The 20710-nt window shown below is 47.7% G+C and overlaps 1 protein-coding gene across 1 annotated transcript in view; it reads left to right on the top strand.

The window, feature by feature from the left end:
- Positions 1–20710, top strand: part of LOC137430931 (serine/threonine-protein kinase 17B) — a 56763-nt gene that overhangs the window by 35148 nt on the left and 905 nt on the right. Inside the window, exons 4-6 of the mRNA XM_078781248.1 lie at positions 10914–11040; positions 11551–11599; positions 11841–12020. Coding sequence (XP_078637374.1) covers positions 10914–11040; positions 11551–11599; positions 11841–12020 — 356 coding nt within the window. The remainder of the gene's footprint in view (positions 1–10913; positions 11041–11550; positions 11600–11840; positions 12021–20710) is intronic.

Genomic DNA, 20710 nt, shown 5'->3' with positions numbered 1-20710 from the left:
TCCTTGCAACTACAGACCAATCAGCCTGCTTCCAATTATCAGCAAAGTCATGGAATCTATCATTGCTTCAGATATCAAATCCTTCCTCTTCTCCAATGGCTTGATCTCTGATCATCAATTTGGATTCAGACCAGGTCATTCTACTCTGGACCTGTTGCTTCTGCTGTCTCAACAATGGATGGAGGTCCTCAATGCCAAACAGGAAATTAGAGTTGTCTCACTTGACATATCACGTGCCTTCGATACGGTCTGGCACCCAGCTCTGCTCACCAAACTCTCCTCCTATGGTATCCATGTAAATCTCTACTCATGGCTTGCGGACTTCCTCTCTGGTCGTAGGCAACGTGTGGCCCTGAATGGATTTCTCTCATCTCCCCCTTCCTGTTCTGGCTGGAGTTCCCCAGGGTAGTGTTCTGGGCCCTGTGCTATTTCTGGTCTTCATCAATGATCTCTCCGACTCTCTGGAAAATCCTCTCTATCTCTTTGCTGATGACTCCACTATCTGCTGCTCCATTCCTCATCCCTCAGATCGGCAGTCTGCAGCCTCCTCACTCTCTGCAGACCTGGACAAAATCACAGACTGGTCAAACAAGTGAAACATGTCTTTCAATCCTGACAAATCTCACACTCTTACAATGTCTCTCCGAAAGGACCGACTGGAAAACCCTCCCATCTACTTTCTCAACAATCCTCTCCAAGAAGTTATGTCGCTCAAGCTTTTGGGTCTCACTATCTGCCATGATCTTTCTTGGGAAAACCACATTTCCAAGCTGGCCTCCAAAGCCAGTCGCCGACTGGGCATCCTCCGTCGTGCGAAGTCCTTCTTTGGCACACCTGAGCTCCTCACCACATACAAGGCTTTCATCCGCAGCTCAATGGAATACTGTTCCCCTCTCTGGGCTGGTGCTCCTGCCTCACACCTAGCTCGGCTTCACGCTCTTGAGGCCAAAGCTTTCAGAATCATTGGAATCTCCTGCGATGAAGTTAACTCCGGAGGCCTTTCACTCACTCACCGCAGGCAGGTTGGTGATCTTTGTCTTCTACCGACTCCTCTCCGGCCTTGCTCCCCCAGCTCTCTGTGCTCTGTCCCCCCCAATATTCCTTCAGGTTGCACAAGATCTGCCTGCAACCCTATGGTTAAACTGCCAAAATCTAGGTTCTCTGCTCACCTTCACTCTTTCATTCCCCTTTTCTCCCGCCTCTGGAACAAACTCCCTCACTCTCTTCAATCCCACTCCTCCCTCCAGGTCTTTAAAACAGCTGTGCACCACCATCTCTTATCTTCCCCCATCCAAAACCTTGATCTTTTCTACCCCCGCTAATTCACCCAGAGTCCTTGCAGTGTTCATATGTTTTATACCTCTCCCACCTCCCCCCAAGTCCTCCCGATGTCCCTGCTCTCAAATGTTGTGTTTGTGTCCTTCCCCCTCTCTCCCCGTCTTGTCTGCCGCTCCCCTTGTTTTTTGTGTTTTGTGTCGGTTTGACTTTTTGTGTGATTAATGTTCGCTCTTTCACGAGCCTCGATCTTGCACACAAAAAAAAAAAAAAAAAAAAAAAAAAAACTTTACATGGGGTGTACTTACCTTTTCACATGACTGTATATGACATCAATGCCATGGTCCTGTGGGGGGGGGGGGGGGGTGAAGTAAGGGCTTTGTTGATTTTTGAAATCCAGTAATGAGTGGTGGAATGAGAATGAGTGGTTAAGGGGTTTGTGTTGAATGAATGTGGGCGAAATCCACAGAGCCATGTCACTCACCTGTAACACCTGGACAGGGCCCGCGGAAATTTTGGGGCGCATTGGGGATGGCCCCGCAGGTAAGGTTGTCTTGTCTGTAAACCGGGGTATGTACAAATGTTGTAGAGTTTTGGAAGTTTTGAATTTTTGAAGAAGGCTAAGGTTTGTGGTTAAGGTAGATTTTTGAGTGTTGTTTGTTTCCTCCCTCTGCAGGAACAAAGAAGAAAATGTAAATACATGAATGCATGATTGTTAAGGGGTTTCGAATGTTAAGGAAGTGTAGGTAAGTAGTCCGACTCGCTTCCCACAACCCTCCTGATTTATTTCATAGGTTAATTAAGTGTGTGACAGTAAATGTTAAGACTGGGATGGTAGCGCCTGCAGTGAACTTTGCAGGAGCTACGGTTCCAGGGGAGGGGGGGGGGGGGGCTGTGTTATGTCGATGTGGTAGTGATATGTAGAGCAGATAGATCTGAGTAGGTAACATGTTTCGTGTGTCGCGGTAAGGAAAACTACCTGTAATAAGTTCTTCATGTGTAGGCGTTTGTCGGGTTAAGATGTATACTTGTGAATCTACCAGTAGAGCTTCGAGTGATATGTAGTGTAGGGATTAAGAGTAGCGCCCTTGTGAGTCTCACCTGGTCAGCCAAACCTTTGTCCCTTTTGGCACCGCAACCACTTAGACAACTTAGTTAGGATCTTTATTGCAACACTAAATAACGCCCTTCCCTGATATGATTGTGAAAGAGAACCGGCAAAAGGAAACCAGGCCGGGACACCACCGATAATGGCCGTGGCCACCTACACCTCCGGCGGGCCGATCCACCTCGAATAGCACGCGCTATGACCACAGTGTAGGGAGCGAGGTTGGGAGGCGCGGCGGGTGTGCGCCTGAGCGAAGCTGGGAGGTTCGGTGGAAGGGGCTGATTGGTTGGCAGCGCGCCAAGGCTGACGTCACCGGTGAGGAGATATTAGCGAGCGCCGAACGCCATTGTTTAGTCTGGCAGTGGGTCTTGCGCCGAGTGAGTCTTGAGAGAGTTGGTCGGATTTGGAAGGACGGAGAGAGACTGAGAAGCGAGTTGGTTTGGAGAGTTGCTTCTGGCACTGAGTCTTGAGATGCAATAAAGTGAGTGGGTTGGCAAGCAGAGGGGTTTGGACAGGGAGAGAATTGTGAGAGTTGCTTCGTTGGCTTGAACTTGACTCGAAGTGGCACTTGGCGTGCAGTGGACTTGCGCCTTCTTCCCATTTTTGCTGTTCTTCGTCATTCTGTGTTCGTGCTCAAGTTGAGGGTTGACCTTGTGTGGAGCTCGCTGGCCTGCATTGGACACGTGGTGCTGGTGCACGGACCTCATGGGCGGCGAGTGGATTGGAGCTTGGAGCGAGGCCTGGTGGCGGCCGAGCGGGGCCGTGTTACATGGAAGACGACCAGAGACAGATAAGACCGAGCGACGCGTTCCCCCCTTACACGACGAGACGTGTTATTTTGGTATTCTTTTCCCTCGTCTGTGCTTTGAGATCTGTTGTGTGGGGACGTCTCAATTTAGGCCATTATTTGATTATCGTCGCGTTTTATTGTATCGGGTCCGGAATAAATCTTTATTTTCGTACATTTAATTTGGTGTCCGTGTCGAGTTAATTTCGGTTGCATGATCGAAGATGCGCCGGCACGCAAAAGGTAAGCACTTCCGCAGCCTTCCATTTTCCTTCTTCCTCCCGTGTTTGATCGTGAAATCCGTATTGGTTGTTGCCTCCGAATAAACCGTTTAGTCCTATCCGCGATTTTCTGGTGTTAACCGGGAGTCGCACGACAATATATGTATGTATGTATGTATGTATGTATGTATGTATGTATGTATATATTGTTGCGGATATGGGATTTGGATCCATCCATATCCGCTTGTAAATATTCCCCTATTTCCTCAATACTTCCCAACTATCCCCAATCCCCCATTCCCTAGTCCCATTTTCTGTAAACAACACTGTAGACCCGACCTCCCCCTATTTCCCCCATTAAATGTCGCATCCAGGTCCACCGCATCTCACGTAGACAACTATAGGACATCTTGCTAGTTATTCTTAGTCTATGTCAGTTAAGGACTCGTTTCCATTAATTCTGACTCTTCGTTGCACCAGAATGTGATTGTATGGCACCGTTAGGAAGTTTAGGACCTCACAATACCTCTCCGCAGCTCTTCCTCACGGTTCAGCAACAACAACAACAACAGCGGCGGCGGCGCGGGGAGTGTGCGTCCTCACTCCGGCTTGGTTGGTAGGGGGTGTTGGGAGGGCACCAGGCCTTTCCAACGAGCCGCCATCGAACATGTGCTCGACGGGGTTACCAAGTAGGGGCTCGCTGTCAGCTCCTCGTCAAGGGCGGAGCCCGGTAACCCCCGCACCCAATAGAAGCGGCGGACCGATCCCATCTGGGGCGGAGCCAACGAGCCGAGGGCGTGTCACTCCCCGCTGAGCATGCGCAGGAAGAGGGAGGTGATGTCAGATGCGTGCTGAGTTTGGAGAGAGAAGGACGCCACCTCCGAGCGCTGTGACACCTCCCCGCATCTCTGGACTGGACCGTGCTGTATCCTGTCCCTGAGCCAAGGTGCACCTTGTGCTATCGACTGCCTGTCCTTTCCTGCCATCAATCCCTGTGTAAGTCAGTCTTGTTCCGTTTGTCTGTGGTCTGTCTGGGATAGATAAGATTGTATCTAAGTGCCTATCTCTTCTGTGTCTTTTATCTCACTCGACCTTGTAATCTACCCCTTTTCTCCTCCACTAATTATATCCTCCTCCGGAGGTCTTGAGAACTGTACCCCTTGCGTCGTTTCATTTATCCCAGTCGTTGTGTCCTTTCCATCATTGATTTAGCGTAGCGCGATTTGGCCAACGTTCGAGTGGAATCGGGTGAGATGGGGGTAATCGGGTAAACTGTGCGAACACGGCGGCCATTCCGCTCGGTCAAGCAACATCTTTAGCCGTGTCCGTAACAATATATATATATATATATATATATATATATATATATATATATATATGTATGTATGTATGTATGTATGTATGTATGTGTATATATATATGTATATATATATATATATATATATATATGTATGTATGTATGTATGTATGTATGTATGTGTATATATTGTTGCGGATATGGGATTTGGCCTCCATCCATATCCGCTGGTAAATATTCCCCTATTTCCCCAATACTCCCCAACTATCCCCAATCCCCCATTCCCTAGTCCCATTATCTGTAAACAACACACTGTAGCCCCGACCTTCCCATTTTTCCCCCATTAAATGTCGTACCCAGGTTCACCGCATCTCACGTAGACAACTATAGGACATCTTGCTAGTTATTCTTAGTCTATGTCAGTTAAGGACTCGTTTCCATTAATTCTGACTCTTCGTTGCACCAGAATGTGATTGTATGGCACCGTTAGAAAGTTTAGGACCTCCCAATACCTCCCCGCAGCTCTTCCTCATGCTACAACCACAACAACAACAACAGCGGCGGCGGCGCGGGGAGTGTGCGTCCTCACTCCGGCTTGGTTAGCCGCCATTGAACATGTGCTCCGACGGGGTTACCACGCAGGGGCTCGCTGTCAGCTCCTCGTCAAGGGCGGAGCCCGGTAACCCCCCGCACCCAATAAGAAGCGGCGGACCGATTCCATCTGGGGCGGAGCTAACGAGCCGAGGGCGTGTCACTCCCCGCTGGACATGCGCAGGAAGAGGGAGGTGACGTCAGATGCGCCTCAGCTTGGAGAAGAAACGGACGCCACCTCCAGCGCAACGATACCTACCCGCATCTCTGGACCGGACCGGGTCGATTCTGCCCCTGAGCCAAGGTGCACCTTGAGCTATCGACTGCCTGCCCTTCCTTGCCATCAATCCCTGTGTGAGTCAGTCTTGTCCCGTTTGTCTGTGGTCTGTCGGGAATAAGATAAGACTGTGTCTAAGTGCCCATCTTGCTGTGCTTTACCTCTTGCCGTGTAATCTACCCATTTCTGCATCACCAATATTATATCCTCCTCCGGAGGTCTTGAGAACTGTACCCCTTGTGTCGTTGCATTAATCCCAGCCGTTGTGTCCTTTCCTTCATTGATTTAGCATAGCGCGATTTGGCCAACGTTCGAGTGGAATCGGGCGGGATAGGGTTCTAATCGGGGAGTACCTGTGCGGACGCGGTAATACCAAACCGCTCGGTAAACTAACATCTAAAACCGCGTCTGTAACAATATATATAACTGAGAAATAGTAGAAACTCCACAGTACGAGCAGGGCGTCTCATTTGCATTGAATAAATAATCGGGAGATTAAATCAGACGTGGATGTAGCTTCAGGACTTCGATCTTTAATTTTTGACAAGCTTTCGACCAACAAAGGTCTTCTTACAACTTGGGGCCGACTCAAAAGAAGACCTTTGTTGGTCGAAAGCTTGTCAAAAATTAAAGATTGAAGTCCTGAAGCTATGTCCACATCTGATTTAATCTCCCGATTATATCTATCGATATATATATATATATATATATATATATATATATATATATATATATATATATATATATATATACATATATATATATATATATATATATATATATATACATTACAACACAACAACAACAGGCATTTTAAGGCCATTTTTCCTGCAAGAGCGGGGTTAGCCTTGCAGTCCCCATGACGATCTTCTCCATTTTGCCCTATTTTCTGCATCTCCCCTTGTTAACCCCCTTGCCCGCATTTCTTCTTCGCCCATCTTTAGCCAAGTCTTTCTTGGTCTTCCCCATCCTCTACTTCCTTCTACATTCATTTCCATCACTCTTCTCAACCAGTCACTTTCATCCTTCCTCAACTCATGACCAAACCATCTCAACCTGTTTCTCTTCACAGCATCCATCACAGGCTGTATTCCCATCATCTTTCGCAATTCATCATTTGTCTTCCTCTCTCTCAACGATACTCCGCACATCCACCGAACCATTCACATTTCCACCCTTTCCAGCCTTCGTTGCTGCTCTACCTTCATTACCCATGTCTCACTCCCATAAATCATAACACTTCTCACACATGCAGCATACACCTTTCCCTTCAGCTTCAACGACACTCCCCTCCTCGTCAGCACGCCACTCAGTTCCCGAAACTCTTCCATGCACATCTCACTCTAGCAACCGTTGCCGAGTCTGATCCATCTTCTCCATTCAGCATGTCTCCGAGGTAGCAAAATGTTTTCACACCTTCCAGCGTCACGCCGCCTCCAAGATCCAACTCAACATTACCGCCATCTGCAGCTCCCTCTGTGCACACCTTACACTTGAATGTAGCTGCCACACTGGTTAATGATATATATGCATATACATATACATATACATACATATACACAAAACTAAAAAACTAAAATGGCCCCTCCCAGCCAGCATGAGTATTTGTCCCACAATCCAAAGTGGTCTCTAAAGGCATCTTGTTGCATTTTGGACTCGCAAGACCGGCTTTGGCTCCTTTGTGCGGTGGAGAGTTATGATTCTTGACATCGGCTTGTTGAGCACACGATTAAAGTTCATTTTACCATGACTGCAAAATGTCAAATGATGTTGATCTGTGCTGGTTTAGCGGTGTGAGTGGTAGTGGGGTGGTGATGTTAATCTAAGCTGGTTTAGCAGTGTGAGTGGTAATGGGGTGGTGATGTTAATCTGAGCTGGTTTAGCAGTGTGAGCAGTGTGAGTGGTAATGGGGTGGTGATGTTAATTTGAGCTGGTTTAGCAGTGTGAGTGGTAATGGAGTGGTGATGTTAATCTGTGCTGGTTTAGCGGTGTGAGTGGTAATGGAGTGGTGATATTAATCTGAGCTGGTTTGGCAGTGAGTGGTGATGTTTATCTGTGCTGGTTTAGCACTGTGAGTGGTAATGGAGTGGTGATGTTTATCTGTGCTGGTTTAGCAGTGTGAGTGGTAATGGAGTGGTGATATTAATCTGAGCTGGTTTGGCAGTGTGAGTGGTAATGGAGTGGTAATGTTTATCTGTGCTGGTTTGGCAGTGTGAGTGGTGATGTTTATCTGTGCTGGTTTAGCAGTGTGAGTGGTAATGGAGTGGTGATGTTAATCTGAGCTGGTTTAGCAGTGTGAGTGGTGATGTTTATCAGTGCTGGTTTAGCAGTGTGAGTGGTAATGGAGTGGTGATGTTAATCTGAGCTGGTTTAGCAGTGTGAGTGGTGATGTTAATCTGTGCTGGTTTAGCAGTGTGAGTGGTAATGGAGTGGTGATGTTAATCTGAGCTGGTTTAGCAGTGTGAGTGGTAATGGAGTGGTGATATTAATCTGAGCTGGTTTAGCAGTGTGAGTGGTGATGTTTATCAGTGCTGGTTTAGCAGTGTGAGTGGTAATGGAGTGGTGATGTTAATCTGAGCTGGTTTAGCAGTGTGAGTGGTAATGGAGTGGTGATGTTAATCTGAGCTGGTTTAGCAGTGTGAGTGGTGATGTTTATCAGTGCTGGTTTAGCAGTGTGAGTGGTAATGGAGTGGTGATGTTAATCTGAGCTGGTTTAGCAGTGTGAGTGGTGATGTTAATCTGTGCTGGTTTAGCAGTGTGAGTGGTAATGGAGTGGTGATGTTAATCTGAGCTGGTTTAGCAGTGTGAGTGGTAATGGAGTGGTGATATTAATCTGAGCTGGTTTGGCAGTGTGAGTGGTGATGTTAATCTGAGCTGGTTTAGCAGTGTGAGTGGTGATGTTAATTTGAGCTGGTTTAGTGGTGTGAGTGGTAATGGAGTGGTGATGTTAATCTGAGCTGGTTTGGCAGTGTGAGTGGTGATGTTTATCTGTGCTGGTTTAGCAGTGTGAGTGGTAATGGAGTGGTGATATTAATCTGAGCTGGTTTGGCAGTGTGAGTGGTAGTGGAGTGGTGATGTTAATCTGAGCTGGTTTGGCAGTGTGAGTGGTAATGGAGTGGTGATGTTAATCTGAGCTGGTTTAGCGGTGTGAGTGGTAATGGAGTGGTGATGTTAATCTGAGCTGGTTTGGCAGTGTGAGTGGTAATGTTAATCTGAGCTGGTTTAGCGGTGTGAGTGGTAATGGAGTGGTGATGTTAATCTGAGCTGGTTTGGCAGTGTGAGTGGTAATGGAGTGGTGATGTTAATCTGAGCTGGTTTAGCGGTGTGAGTGGTAATGGAGTGGTGATGTTAATCTGAGCTGGTTTGGCAGTGTGAGTGGTGATGTTTATCTGTGCTGGTTTAGCAGTGTGAGTGGTAATGGAGTGGTGATATTAATCTGAGCTGGTTTGGCAGTGTGAGTGGTAATGGAGTGGTGATATTTATCTGAGCTGGTTTAGCAGTGTGAGTGGTAATGGAGTGGTGATGTTAATCTGAGCTGGTTTAGCAGTGTGAGTGGTGATGTTAATCTGAGCTGGTTTAGCAGTGTGAGTGGTGGTAATGGAGTGGTGATATTTATCTGAGCTGGTTTAGCAGTGTGAGTGGTAATGGAGTGGTGATGTTAATCTGAGCTGGTTTAGCAGTGTGAGTGGTAATGGAGTGGTGATGTTAATCTGAGCTGGTTTAGCAGTGTGAGTGGTGATGTTAATCTGAGCTGGTTTAGCAGTGTGAGTGGTAATGGAGTGGTGATATTTATCTGAGCTGGTTTAGCAGTGTGAGTGGTAATGGAGTGGTGATGTTAATCTGAGCTGGTTTAGCAGTGTGAGTGGTAATGGAGTGGTGATATTTATCTGAGCTGGTTTAGCAGTGTGAGTGGTGATGTTAATCTGAGCTGGTTTAGCAGTGTGAGTGGTAATGGAGTGGTGATATTAATCTGAGCTGGTTTGGCAGTGTGAGTGGTAATGGAGTAGTGATATTTATCTGAGCTGGTTTAGCAGTGTGAGTGGTAATGGAGTGGTGATGTTAATCTGAGCTGGTTTAGCAGTGTGAGTGGTGATGTTAATCTGAGCTGGTTTAGCAGTGTGAGTGGTAATGGAGTGGTGATATTTATCTGAGCTGGTTTAGCAGTGTGAGTGGTAATGGAGTGGTGATGTTAATCTGAGCTGGTTTAGCAGTGTGAGTGGTAATGGAGTGGTGATGTTAATCTGAGCTGGTTTAGCAGTGTGAGTGGTGATGTTAATCTGAGCTGGTTTAGCAGTGTGAGTGGTAATGGAGTGGTGATATTTATCTGAGCTGGTTTATCAGTGTGAGTGGTAATGGAGTGGTGATGTTAATCTGAGCTGGTTTAGCAGTGTGAGTGGTAATGGAGTGGTGATGTTAATCTGAGCTGGTTTTGTGGTGTGAATAAGTGGAAAAAAAACTTGTGATTGTCAGTGCAAACACTGATGTGGAGCGACAGGTGATCAGGGCGCTGCATCCATGAAGTCAGGTGATGAGGGCTCTGTATCCATGAAGTCAGGTGTTCAGGGCTCTGCATCCATGATGTCAGGTGATCAGGGCTCTGCATCCATGATGTCAGGTGATCAGGGCTCTGCATCCATGATGTCAGGTGATCAGGGCTCTGCATCCATGATGTCAGGTGATCAGGGCTCTGCATCCATGATGTCAGGTGATCAGGGCTCTGCATCCATGATGTCAGGTGATCAGGGCTCTGCATCCATGATGTCAGGTGATCAGGGCTCTGCATCCATGATGTCAGGTGATGGTCCCTGAAGCTATTGGTTGATGGGATTCTTCCATTGATGTCGTCCTGATCATGTAAGACCTTCAATGAACTAGCACAACGCTCCCCCGTGGGTCTCTGTTGTTTTCCAATGTCTCATTTCCTTGTCGTTTATGATGCTTTTGAACCGTATCGACCCATTGGTTGGAATATCTCACATAGTTGTGGTTCCTGGAGACGATTAATCTTCCTCGGACATATTGGAATGGTTTGCGTCCTTGAACGCTGTTATTTTCAAACTCCGTCCGGTTGCTGCCTCTGCTCAACCTTTTCATTTTTGGTAGTGGTCACCAGGTTATGAAAGCACCATTGTTGATGCCACTCATGGTACAATCATCGTTTCTGAGATTGATCCCATTGGTGAATGGTCATCCCAAAAGTTAACGCGTTCTTTTTGGGATGACCCTTCTACAAAAGATCTTTGCCTTCCGTACCAAGTTACGTGCAAGTGGTTAAAAGGGAATGCCACAGTCACCTGCGATGTGAAAAACCTGTTCCATCCACACCCCTCTCCCTCCTCTTCTTCAACCTTTCTCAGCCTCAGAATATTCTGCTGACGAGCGCCGTGCCTTTGGGGGACATAAAAATTGCGGATCTGGGCCTGTCTCGTCGCGTGAGCAGCGTTGCCGAACTCCGCGAGATTCTCGGGACGCCCGAGTATGTCGGTAAGGTTTACCTGTGGCTTTACCACCTGCTTAGTCACCAGGAATTTTGTTCAGGGTACCAGCGATAGGTCACTCGCCCTTTGCGAAGGACACCGTGTGGTCTTTAACATCGATCGACTAATGTCTGCAGACGGGGCGCCCGTTTAACGTCCATCCAAGGGACGGCGCACACATTTATGAATCACCATACCTGTGAATTGTGGGTGTGGGTTGGCTGGGCATCTTGGAGGCCGGTGTGCGTACCTATAGGCCATCCTGTCGACCCTAAATAAGGTTGGACGTTTCAAATCTGGTAACAGTCCCCAGAGGAGGTAATACGTGCACAATGATCCATTTCAGGTGGTTTTGTTGTACGTACATGCAAACTACATGACGTCAATCATGTAAGGGACACAATCATTCCATTCAAATGTTTTTTGCCCAAGTCACAAATGCGGAAGTAGATTGGTTCGTCTGACCTATTGAAAATCCAACAGTTTGTGCTACATTCTGGCCTCTGTTTTTTGACAGCACCAGAAATACTGGACTACGAACCTATTACGACAGCAACAGACATGTGGTAAGTGTCATGTCCTGTTGTTGTGTGATTGGTGAAACTGGCAGTTTGCACATAAACAGGTATGTTACCTTGGTTTTCGCCCTGGGGTGGGGAGTAGAGGGGGTTGGAGATCGTAATTGCAGTGTCATTGCTGAAAGTGAGTGAAAGGTGACATTTTGAGCTTGAAGTTGGGTCACCGTGATTGTTTCAAGGTGGGACGTGCACAGGTGTGTCCGTGTGTGTGTGTGTGTGCCTTGCACAGGAGTGTAGGCGTCCTGACGTACGTCATGCTGACGGGCACGTCTCCTTTCCTTGGCGAGGACAAGCTGGAGACCTTTCTCAACATTTCCCTGCTTCATGTGGATTACTCACCTGGCGCCTTCACAGGAGTCTCCCAGGCGGCCGTTGACTTCATCCAGACGCTGCTCATCAAAAAGCCCGAGTATGGATGACTCCAATGTTCATAGAAAGCAGTTCGGGCAAAGCAAACCGATTGTAAAAAAACAAAAAACAAAATGGCAAACCACACCTTTCGGTGTCTTGTGTGGTGTTGCCATTTTCACATCTCCTTTGCCTTGCGTTCGTCCCTCGAGTTATCGGAGCTTATTTTCATGATGGCCTAAACCAAGTTGCCGTTGTTGTTTTGTTGACTGTACCTGGTGATAAACCTCTGTTTTCATGTCGGTTAAGCTCCTACTACTTTTAAACGTGGATCCACTGATCCTTGATTTAAGGTGGCCATATTGTAAATAATGCATCGGTGGTTCCACGCTAATCCAAATAATCCAAAAGTTAATTCAAATCCTACTTCAAGCGGGCCTACCTCTAGTGGAGAACCTGGTAAGGTAGCCAAGGGGTTGTGATGGGGATTATGTGAGACGAGACCCTTCTTCTCCTCCTCCACTTCCCTTTATAAATGGTGAGTTGCAATGGTACCAATGTCCTGCCCTGCCTTGCCCACAATCCTCCTGACCCAGTTGTTCTCGTAAACCTGCAGCCTCTGTTGTCTCTCAGTGCCACCGTCTCCAGACCGTAAAGGAAGGCCGGCGTTACACGGGACATCAGAACCTTTCTTTTCAATCCTTGAAATCTTTCTCTGCCATTACACCCTCAACCCTCCTCCACGCATTCACACCCACCTGAATACTCCTCCGCAACTCCACCTCTGACTGTTCTCGCATCCCCGGTCACTGTTCCCTCCAGACACTCAAACCTATTTCCTTGTCTAATGTCATTCCCCTCCAACCTGATATTAATTTATTTTTCTCTGCTGCCCGACCCACATCACCTCCGTCTTCTCCATGCTCATTTTCAGCCCATGTTTCTGAAATTCCTCCTTCCACTCCCCCAGTACTTCCTGCATCTCCCTCCAACTCTCCACCACAACAACCAGATCGTTCACATACAATATCCTCCCCAGAATACCTTTCATGTTTACCTTTCCTGCTTACCAGCTCCATCACCATGATAAACAGCAGAGGGCTGAGAGCTTCCCTGCCTAAAACCGATGTTCACATTGAACTCCTCCAACACCCCAGGAACAACCAAAACTCTTCCCTTCATTCCCTTGTACATCTCCTCCACCAACCTAACCTCCGTTTCCAGCACTCCCATCCATCTTGATGTCGCCATCACAATCTCTCACGGGACAATGCCATAGCCCTTTTCCAGATCCACAAATCCCAATGCCATTTCACCTTGCACCTCCAACCTCTTCTCCACCAGCTGTCTCGACGTGAACATCCCATCTGTCATTCCCCTACCCTTTATATAACCTTGCTGCTCTTCTTCGATCTCTGTCTCCACACTCTTCCTTATCCTCCTGCCCAGAGCCCTCTCCAGCACCTTCATGGTGTCACGAAGGAATGTGATGCCCCTGCACTTCCTCGGATGTTGAACATCCCCTTCCCCTTCCATATCGGTGCAATTAACCCTGTCCTCCACTCCTCGATTTGAACCATCTATCGTACGGACATTCAACAACCTCTTCGTCCAACTGACTCGGAAGGTGCCCTTTCCTTTTTCATCCTCTTCAATACCATTCACACTTCTTCTTCACACTGATCTTCACGAACTCTACTTTCCTCTCCACATAACTCAGTAGCTCCAGCTCGCCGTTGCTTCCTTCCGGATTCAACAGCTTTGAAGTATCCTTCCCTCGCCTTATCCAAGGTTCTCCTTACAGCTTTCTTCTACCCATACGGGTACAGCAACCCCACATCCGGCTGCCTCCCTCTATCCTTGATCTTCTCTATCCTCTTCCAAACCGCCTTCTTTTCACCAACTGCCTTTGCTACTTCCTCTGTACACACCATACCTGGTTTCTATCCCTATGTTGCACCCTTTCCTGATGTCCTTCCACACAAGACTTCTGCAATTCCCCAAAATGCCTCTCTGTACTGCTTCCACTCCTCAACTTTCCGCTTCTTCACCAAGTTGCTCGAGCATGGCCCTCACCATCTCCTTGTACTCTACGGCGACGTTTCCCAGACGCCTTACCCCACCTAATAATAACCTTCCGTCCCCTGCTGCTAACCTCCCTCCTTTTCTTCATCTTCACCACAAACACCGCAGCCTTGTGCTGGATGGTAACATGCTCTCCTGCCACTGCCTTGCAATCCTCAACCCTCCACTGCTGTCACTTCCTTACCACCACCAAATCCAATTCTGTTCTCTGCTGTGGACTCCCATAGGTAATCATGTGGTTCTCCCACTCTTGAAAGAATGAATCAGCTATGGCCGTCCCATTCCTTGCCACCAGCTCTATTGACCCCGTTCAACCAACTAAATTTACCAACACGATCCTCTACACCCACATCCATGTTAAAGCCCCCCCCCCCCCCTCCCTTCAATGCACAACATCGCCTCCATCTCAACCATTCCCATCATCCTCTCCAGTGTGTCCCTGAATTCCTTCTTCTTCACCTGTCATTCCCGTTTGTGGCCCATCAACCGAAATACCACGATTTGTCTATCACCACCCATACCATAACTATCTAACCCCACACACCTTTCCACTCCGACGACCTGCTTCCTGATCTCTTCCGATACTATTATTCCCACACCATTACTCTTTGTATCCCCACCTGCATGCAACAGCTTGTGCCCCCGTACCAACCTCCTCACACTGTCTCCTTTCCATCTGGTCTTGTGTACACACAACACTTCCAACCTCCTTCTGTGCATAATCTCCACAACCTCAACCTTCCCCCTTTCCCCTTCCCCCTTCCCCTTCCCACCTCCCACTGATCCCACATCCAAACTACATAGCCTGACATTGCTTCTGAACCACTACTCACCTGGCAGAGCTCGTACAATCTTTATCAATTTGGGATAGTCAGGTCATCAATCAGCAATGCTGCCCATGCTGATCTGCTAGACCTACTACCCTAACCTGTTATCCTACCCCTGTGTGTTCTCTCTCTCTTACACACACACAGTCACACTCTCTCACACACACACTCTCTCTCTCACACACACACTCACACTCTCTCTCTCACACACACACTCACACTCTCTCTCACACACACACTCACACTCTCTCTCACACACACACTCACACTCTCTCTCACACACACTCACACTCTCTCTCACACACACACTCACACTCTCTCTCACACACACACTCACACTCTCTCTCACACACACACTCACACTCTCTCTCACACACACACTCACACTCTCTCTCACACACACTCACACTCTCTCTCACACACACACTCACACTCTCTCTCACACACACACTCACACTCTCTCTCACACACACACTCACACTCTCTCTCACACACACACTCACACTCTCTCTCACACACACACTCACACTATCTCTCACACACACACTCACACTCTCTCTCACACACACACTCACACTCTCTCTCACACACACACTCACACTCTCTCTCACACACACACTCACACTCTCTCTCACACACACACTCACACTCTCTCTCACACACACACTCACACTCTCTCTCACACTTACACTCTCACTCTCACACTCTCTCGCTCTCCCTCACACATTCTCTCTCTCTTTCACTCTCTCTCACTCACTCACTCACTCCCTCACTCACTCCCTCACTCACTCTCTCTCACTCTCTCACTCACTCACTCACTCACTCTCTCTCACACACACACACTCTCTCTCACACACACACTCACACTCTCTCTCACACACACACTCACACTCTCTCTCTCACACACACACTCACACTCTCTCACACACACACACTCACACTCTCTCTCACACACACACTCACACTCTCTCTCACACTTACACTCTCACTCTCACACTCTCTCGCTCTCCCTCACACATTCTCTCTCTCTTTCACTCTCTCTCACTCACTCACTCACTCCCTCACTCACTCCCTCACTCACTCTCTCTCACTCTCTCACTCACTCACTCACTCACTCTCTCTCACACACACACACTCTCTCTCACACACACACTCACACTCTCTCTCACACACACACTCACACTCTCTCTCTCACACTTACACTCACTCACTCACTCACTCACTCACACTCTCTCACCCACTCTCTCTCTCACTCACTCTTCTCTTCTCTTTTTTTCTCTCTCTCTCTCTCTCCTTAATACCTTAAAGGTGTGGTTATTCACCTTACAAGTAAATGCTTATCAGAAAAATCAATCAGTTCAAAACCACCACCGCCTGCTGTAATGAACGAAGCCTTTGCGGCCTGTTGTGAATGAAGCTCCCTCACTCGGATACGAAGAAGCCTCCGATCCTTTAGTGATAAATAAACCATTTGACGCTACAAAAAGTGCCGAACCACCTTATCCCCGATTCCTCGTGTGATTCATCGTATTACACCTCCATTCAGGTAATCTTATCAGCATTAAGTGTTTGGTCATTACTCTTGCCAGAAGACCAGAGGATGGGGTATTGCATTTGGATCCGTTTGGCCACACAGAACATGAGGGTGTCTATTAATTACGTACTATTACAACTGAGTAGATCTTGTAATTATGTGTGTCATTGATTAAGTAACACAAAGCCTGGTGTTGGCTTAGCCGTTAGGGTGCCGGCTTGGGATCCTAGGATCCTGGGTTCGCGGTTAGGGTGCCGGCTTGGGATCCTCGGATCCTGGGTTCGTGGTTAGGGTGCCGGCTTGGGATCCTAGGATCCTGGGTTCGCGGTTAGGGTGCCGGCTTGGGATCCTGGGTTCGCGGTTAGGGTGCCGGCTTGGGATCCTAGGATCCTGGGTTTGCGGTTAGGGTGCCGGCTTGGGATCCTAGGATCCTGGGTTCGCGGTTAGGGTGCCGGCTTGGGATCCTAGGATCCTGGGTTCGAATCCCGGTCGATCGCTGAATTAACACTAGGAGGGTTGACACAGCCTGTCATCCTTCCGAGGTCGGCAAATTGAGTACCAGTTCACTGGTAATTCCCTGCTTGTCGCAAGAGGCGACTAACAGGGTTGGCGGCAGGAAGGGCATCCGGCCGTAAAACATTGCTTCAAAAAGGGGACCAGGGTGCCCAAAAATGGCCAACCCCTGCTCTGCGGGGAAAAATGGCCTCTAAAGGTGGGGGTTTTTTTTATTGATTAAGTAACACCAGCACACAAAAGTGATGGGATTTTGACCAAACTTGGTATAACTATATATTATTTAATATGATGAAAAGATAAACTGATTAGATTTCACTGTGAAGGTTAGAGGTCATGTCAGGTAAAAATGTGATCCTTGAGAACAGCTGAAGGAATTTAAATCAGACTTGGTACAAGTATATATATATATATATTATATATGTATATAACAGATTGCTGTTTGTTCGTGGTTACGTTGATTGGTTGTGTGTGAGGTGAGGCGAGGTGCAATGTGATTCGCTAGTGCGAGGGAAGGTGCAATGTGATTCGCTAGTGTGAAGCAAGGTGCAATGTGATTGGCTAGTGCGAGGGAAGGTGCAATGTGATTCGCTAGTGCGAGGTAAGGTGCAATGTGATTCGCTAGTGTGAGGTAAGGTGCAATGTGATTGGCTAGTGCGAGGGAAGGTGCAATGTGATTCGCTAGTGTGAGGCGAGGTGCAATGTGATTCGCTAGTGTGAGGTAAGGTGCAATGTGATTGGCTAGTGCGAGGTAAGGTGCAATGTGATTCGCTAGTGCGAGGCGAGGTGCAATGTGATTCGTTAGTGTGAGGTAAGGTGCAATGTGATTGGCTAGTGCGAGGGAAGGTGCAATGTGATTGCCTAGTGTGAGGCGAGGTGCAATGTGATTCGCTAGTGTGAGGTAAGGTGCAATGTGATTGGCTAGTGCGAGGGAAGGTGCAATGTGATTGCCTAGTGTGAGGGAAGGTGCAATGTGATTCGCTAGTGTGAGGCGAGGTGCAATGTGATTGGCTAGTGTGAGGCGAGGTGCAATGTGATTGGCTAGTGTGAGGTGAGGTGCAATGTGATTGGCTAGTGTGAGGCGAGGTGCAATGTGATTGGCTAGTGAGGGGAGGTGCAATGTGATTGGCTAGTGTGAGGTGAGGTGCAATGTGATTGCCTAGTGTGAGGCGAGGTGCAATGTGATTGCCTAGTGTGAGGCGAGGTGCAATGTGATTGCCTAGTGTGAGGCGAGGTGCAATGTGATTGGCTAGTGTGAGGGGAGGTGCAATGTGATTGGCTAGTGTGAGGCGAGGTGCAATGTGATTGGCTCGTGTGAGGCGAGGTGCAATGTGATTGGCTAGTGTGAGGCGAGGTGCAATGTGATTGGCTAGTGTGAGGCGAGGTGCAATGTGATTGGCTAGTGTGAGGCGAGGTGCAATGTGATTGGCTAGTGTGAGGCGAGGTGCAATGTGATTGGCTAGTGTGAGGCGAGGTGCAATGTGATTGGCTAGTGTGAGGCGAGGTGCAATGTGATTGGCTAGTGTGAGGCGAGGTGCAATGTGATTGGCTAGTGTGAGGCGAGGTGCAATGTGATTGGCTAGTGTGAGGCGAGGTGCAATGTGATTGGCTAGTGTGAGGTGAGGTGCAATGTGATTGGCTCGTGTGAGGCGAGGTGCAATGTGATTGGCTCGTGTGATGTGAGGTGCAATGTGATTGGCTCCTGGCAAGATTGAATAATGAATTCTATAGGCTTATTAAAAGCTAATATTGAAAATCTGATTCCATATTTCACGATTGGAACTCATGACGTAAATAATGTCAAAATCTCGAGTGAAATTGGAACAAAATTAGGAAAAAGCAATTTTAAAAATTAAACAAAAGGCCTAGTGTGAGGTAAAAGGTAAAATCAAGGTAAAATCACTCCAAAATTCATTGTTCACTTTTAAAGGTAATTATTGTACATCCTATTTTATTTTACACCGCCCAGGTACATCGGTCACGATCTTTTTGGTTTCGGATTCTACTTTTATTGTCCATTTTTAACGTATAGTACCGGTCCAATATGGAATCCGTTTAGGTATTAACGGGGTGTTCAGGTGTGATCTCGAGGTACCTGTACACACCTCTAAGCTGTCTAGCATGGGTTCGAAACCCGGTGCAGCCATAAACTATCATACTGGTGTTTTACAGACTGGATCATACTGTTGTTTTCATCAGTGTCCCATCCGTCGGATGGGTTTTTTTTTTGGTTGTTGTTGTTGTTGTTGTTGTTGTTGTTGTTGTTGGGTGTACAGGATCGAGGCTCGTGAAAGAGCTAACATTTATCACACAAAAAAATCAAACCGACACACAAAGTATATAATAAGGGGAGCGGTAGACAAGATGGGGAGAGAAGGGGAAGCACACAAACACAACATTTGAGAGCAGGGACATCAAGAGAACTGTGGGAGGGAGAGGGCTTGGGGGGAGGTGGGAGAGGTATAAAACAAGGACACTGCAAGGACTTCCAGGAAAGAAGTTGGAATTTCAAAAAAAAAGTGCATCTGCGGTGAATTAGTGGGGGTAGAAAAGATCAAGGTTTTGGATGGGGGAAGATAAGAGATGGTGGTGAACAGCTGTTTTAAAGACCTGGAGGGTGGAGTGGGATTGAAGAGAGTGAGGGAGTTTGTTCCAGAGGCGGGAGAAAAGAGGAATGAAGGAGTGAAGGTGAGCAGGGGGTCTTGATTTTGGCAGTTTAACCATTAGAGGGTTGCAGGCAGATCTTGTGCGACCTGTAGGAATACTTTGGGGACAGAGCCCAGAGAGAGCTGGGGGAGCAAGGCCAGAGAGGAATCGGTAGAGGACGGAAAGACCACCAACCTGCCTGTGGTGAGTGAGTGAAAGGCCCTTGGAGTTAGCTTCATCACGGGAGATTCCAATGATTCTGAAAGCTTTGGTTTCAACAGCGTGAAGACGGGCTAGGTGTGAGGCAGGAGCACCAGCCCAGAGGGGAGCGCAGTATTCCATTGAGCTACGGATGAAAGCCTTGTATGTGGTGAGGAGCTCAGGTGTGCCGAGGAAGGACTTCGCACGACGGAGGATGCCCAGTCGGCGACTGGCTTTGGAGGCCAGCTTGGAAATGTGGTTTTCCCAGGAAAGATCATGGAGATAGTGAGACCCAAAAGTTTGAGTGACAGAACTTCTTGGAGAGGATTATTCAGAAAGTGGATGGGAGGGTTGTCCAGTCGGTCGTTTCGGAGGGGCATAGTGAGTGAGATTTGTCAGGATTGAAAGACATGTTCCACTTGTTTGACCAGTCTGTGATTTTGTCCAGGTCTGCTGAGAGTGAGGAGGCTGCAGACTGCCGATCTGAGGGATGAGGAATGGAGTGGCAAAGACTGGAGTCATCAGCAAAGAGATAGAGAGGATTTTCCAGAGAGTCGGAGAGATCATTGATGAAGACCAGAAAAAGGGCATCCCGTCTGGGAATGTTAAACTGGGCAATCCCGTCTTCCGACATTAGTTGGTGGACGTTAAAGATCCCCACGGTTCATGAAGAGTGGGCAAGCTATCGCCGGCACTCTGAATAAATGACAAATTTCTGCCCGAACCACTGCTGAAAGGCAATGGCAAACCACCTAGTACAACCATTGCTCAGGAAGCTGCTTTTTTTGCATGTAGAATCCATAGTATAACTTTATGGGAGTAATGATTTGTGAAAGTTGAGTAAACATAATGAGCATGTCGAGCAAGTTGGCCATAAACATGGTTGTGATCCGTACTTTACGACCATACATTATTGTGTTTAGGTCGTTTAACATGGTTTGTCCA

Source organism: Myxine glutinosa, chromosome 7 (assembly GCF_964187855.1).
Source record: "Myxine glutinosa chromosome 7, kmMyxGlut1.1, whole genome shotgun sequence".
Classification (NCBI taxonomy): domain Eukaryota; kingdom Metazoa; phylum Chordata; class Myxini; order Myxiniformes; family Myxinidae; genus Myxine; species Myxine glutinosa.
The sequence above is the reverse complement of the archived record's forward strand: the minus strand, read 5'-3'. Positions and strand labels throughout refer to the sequence as shown.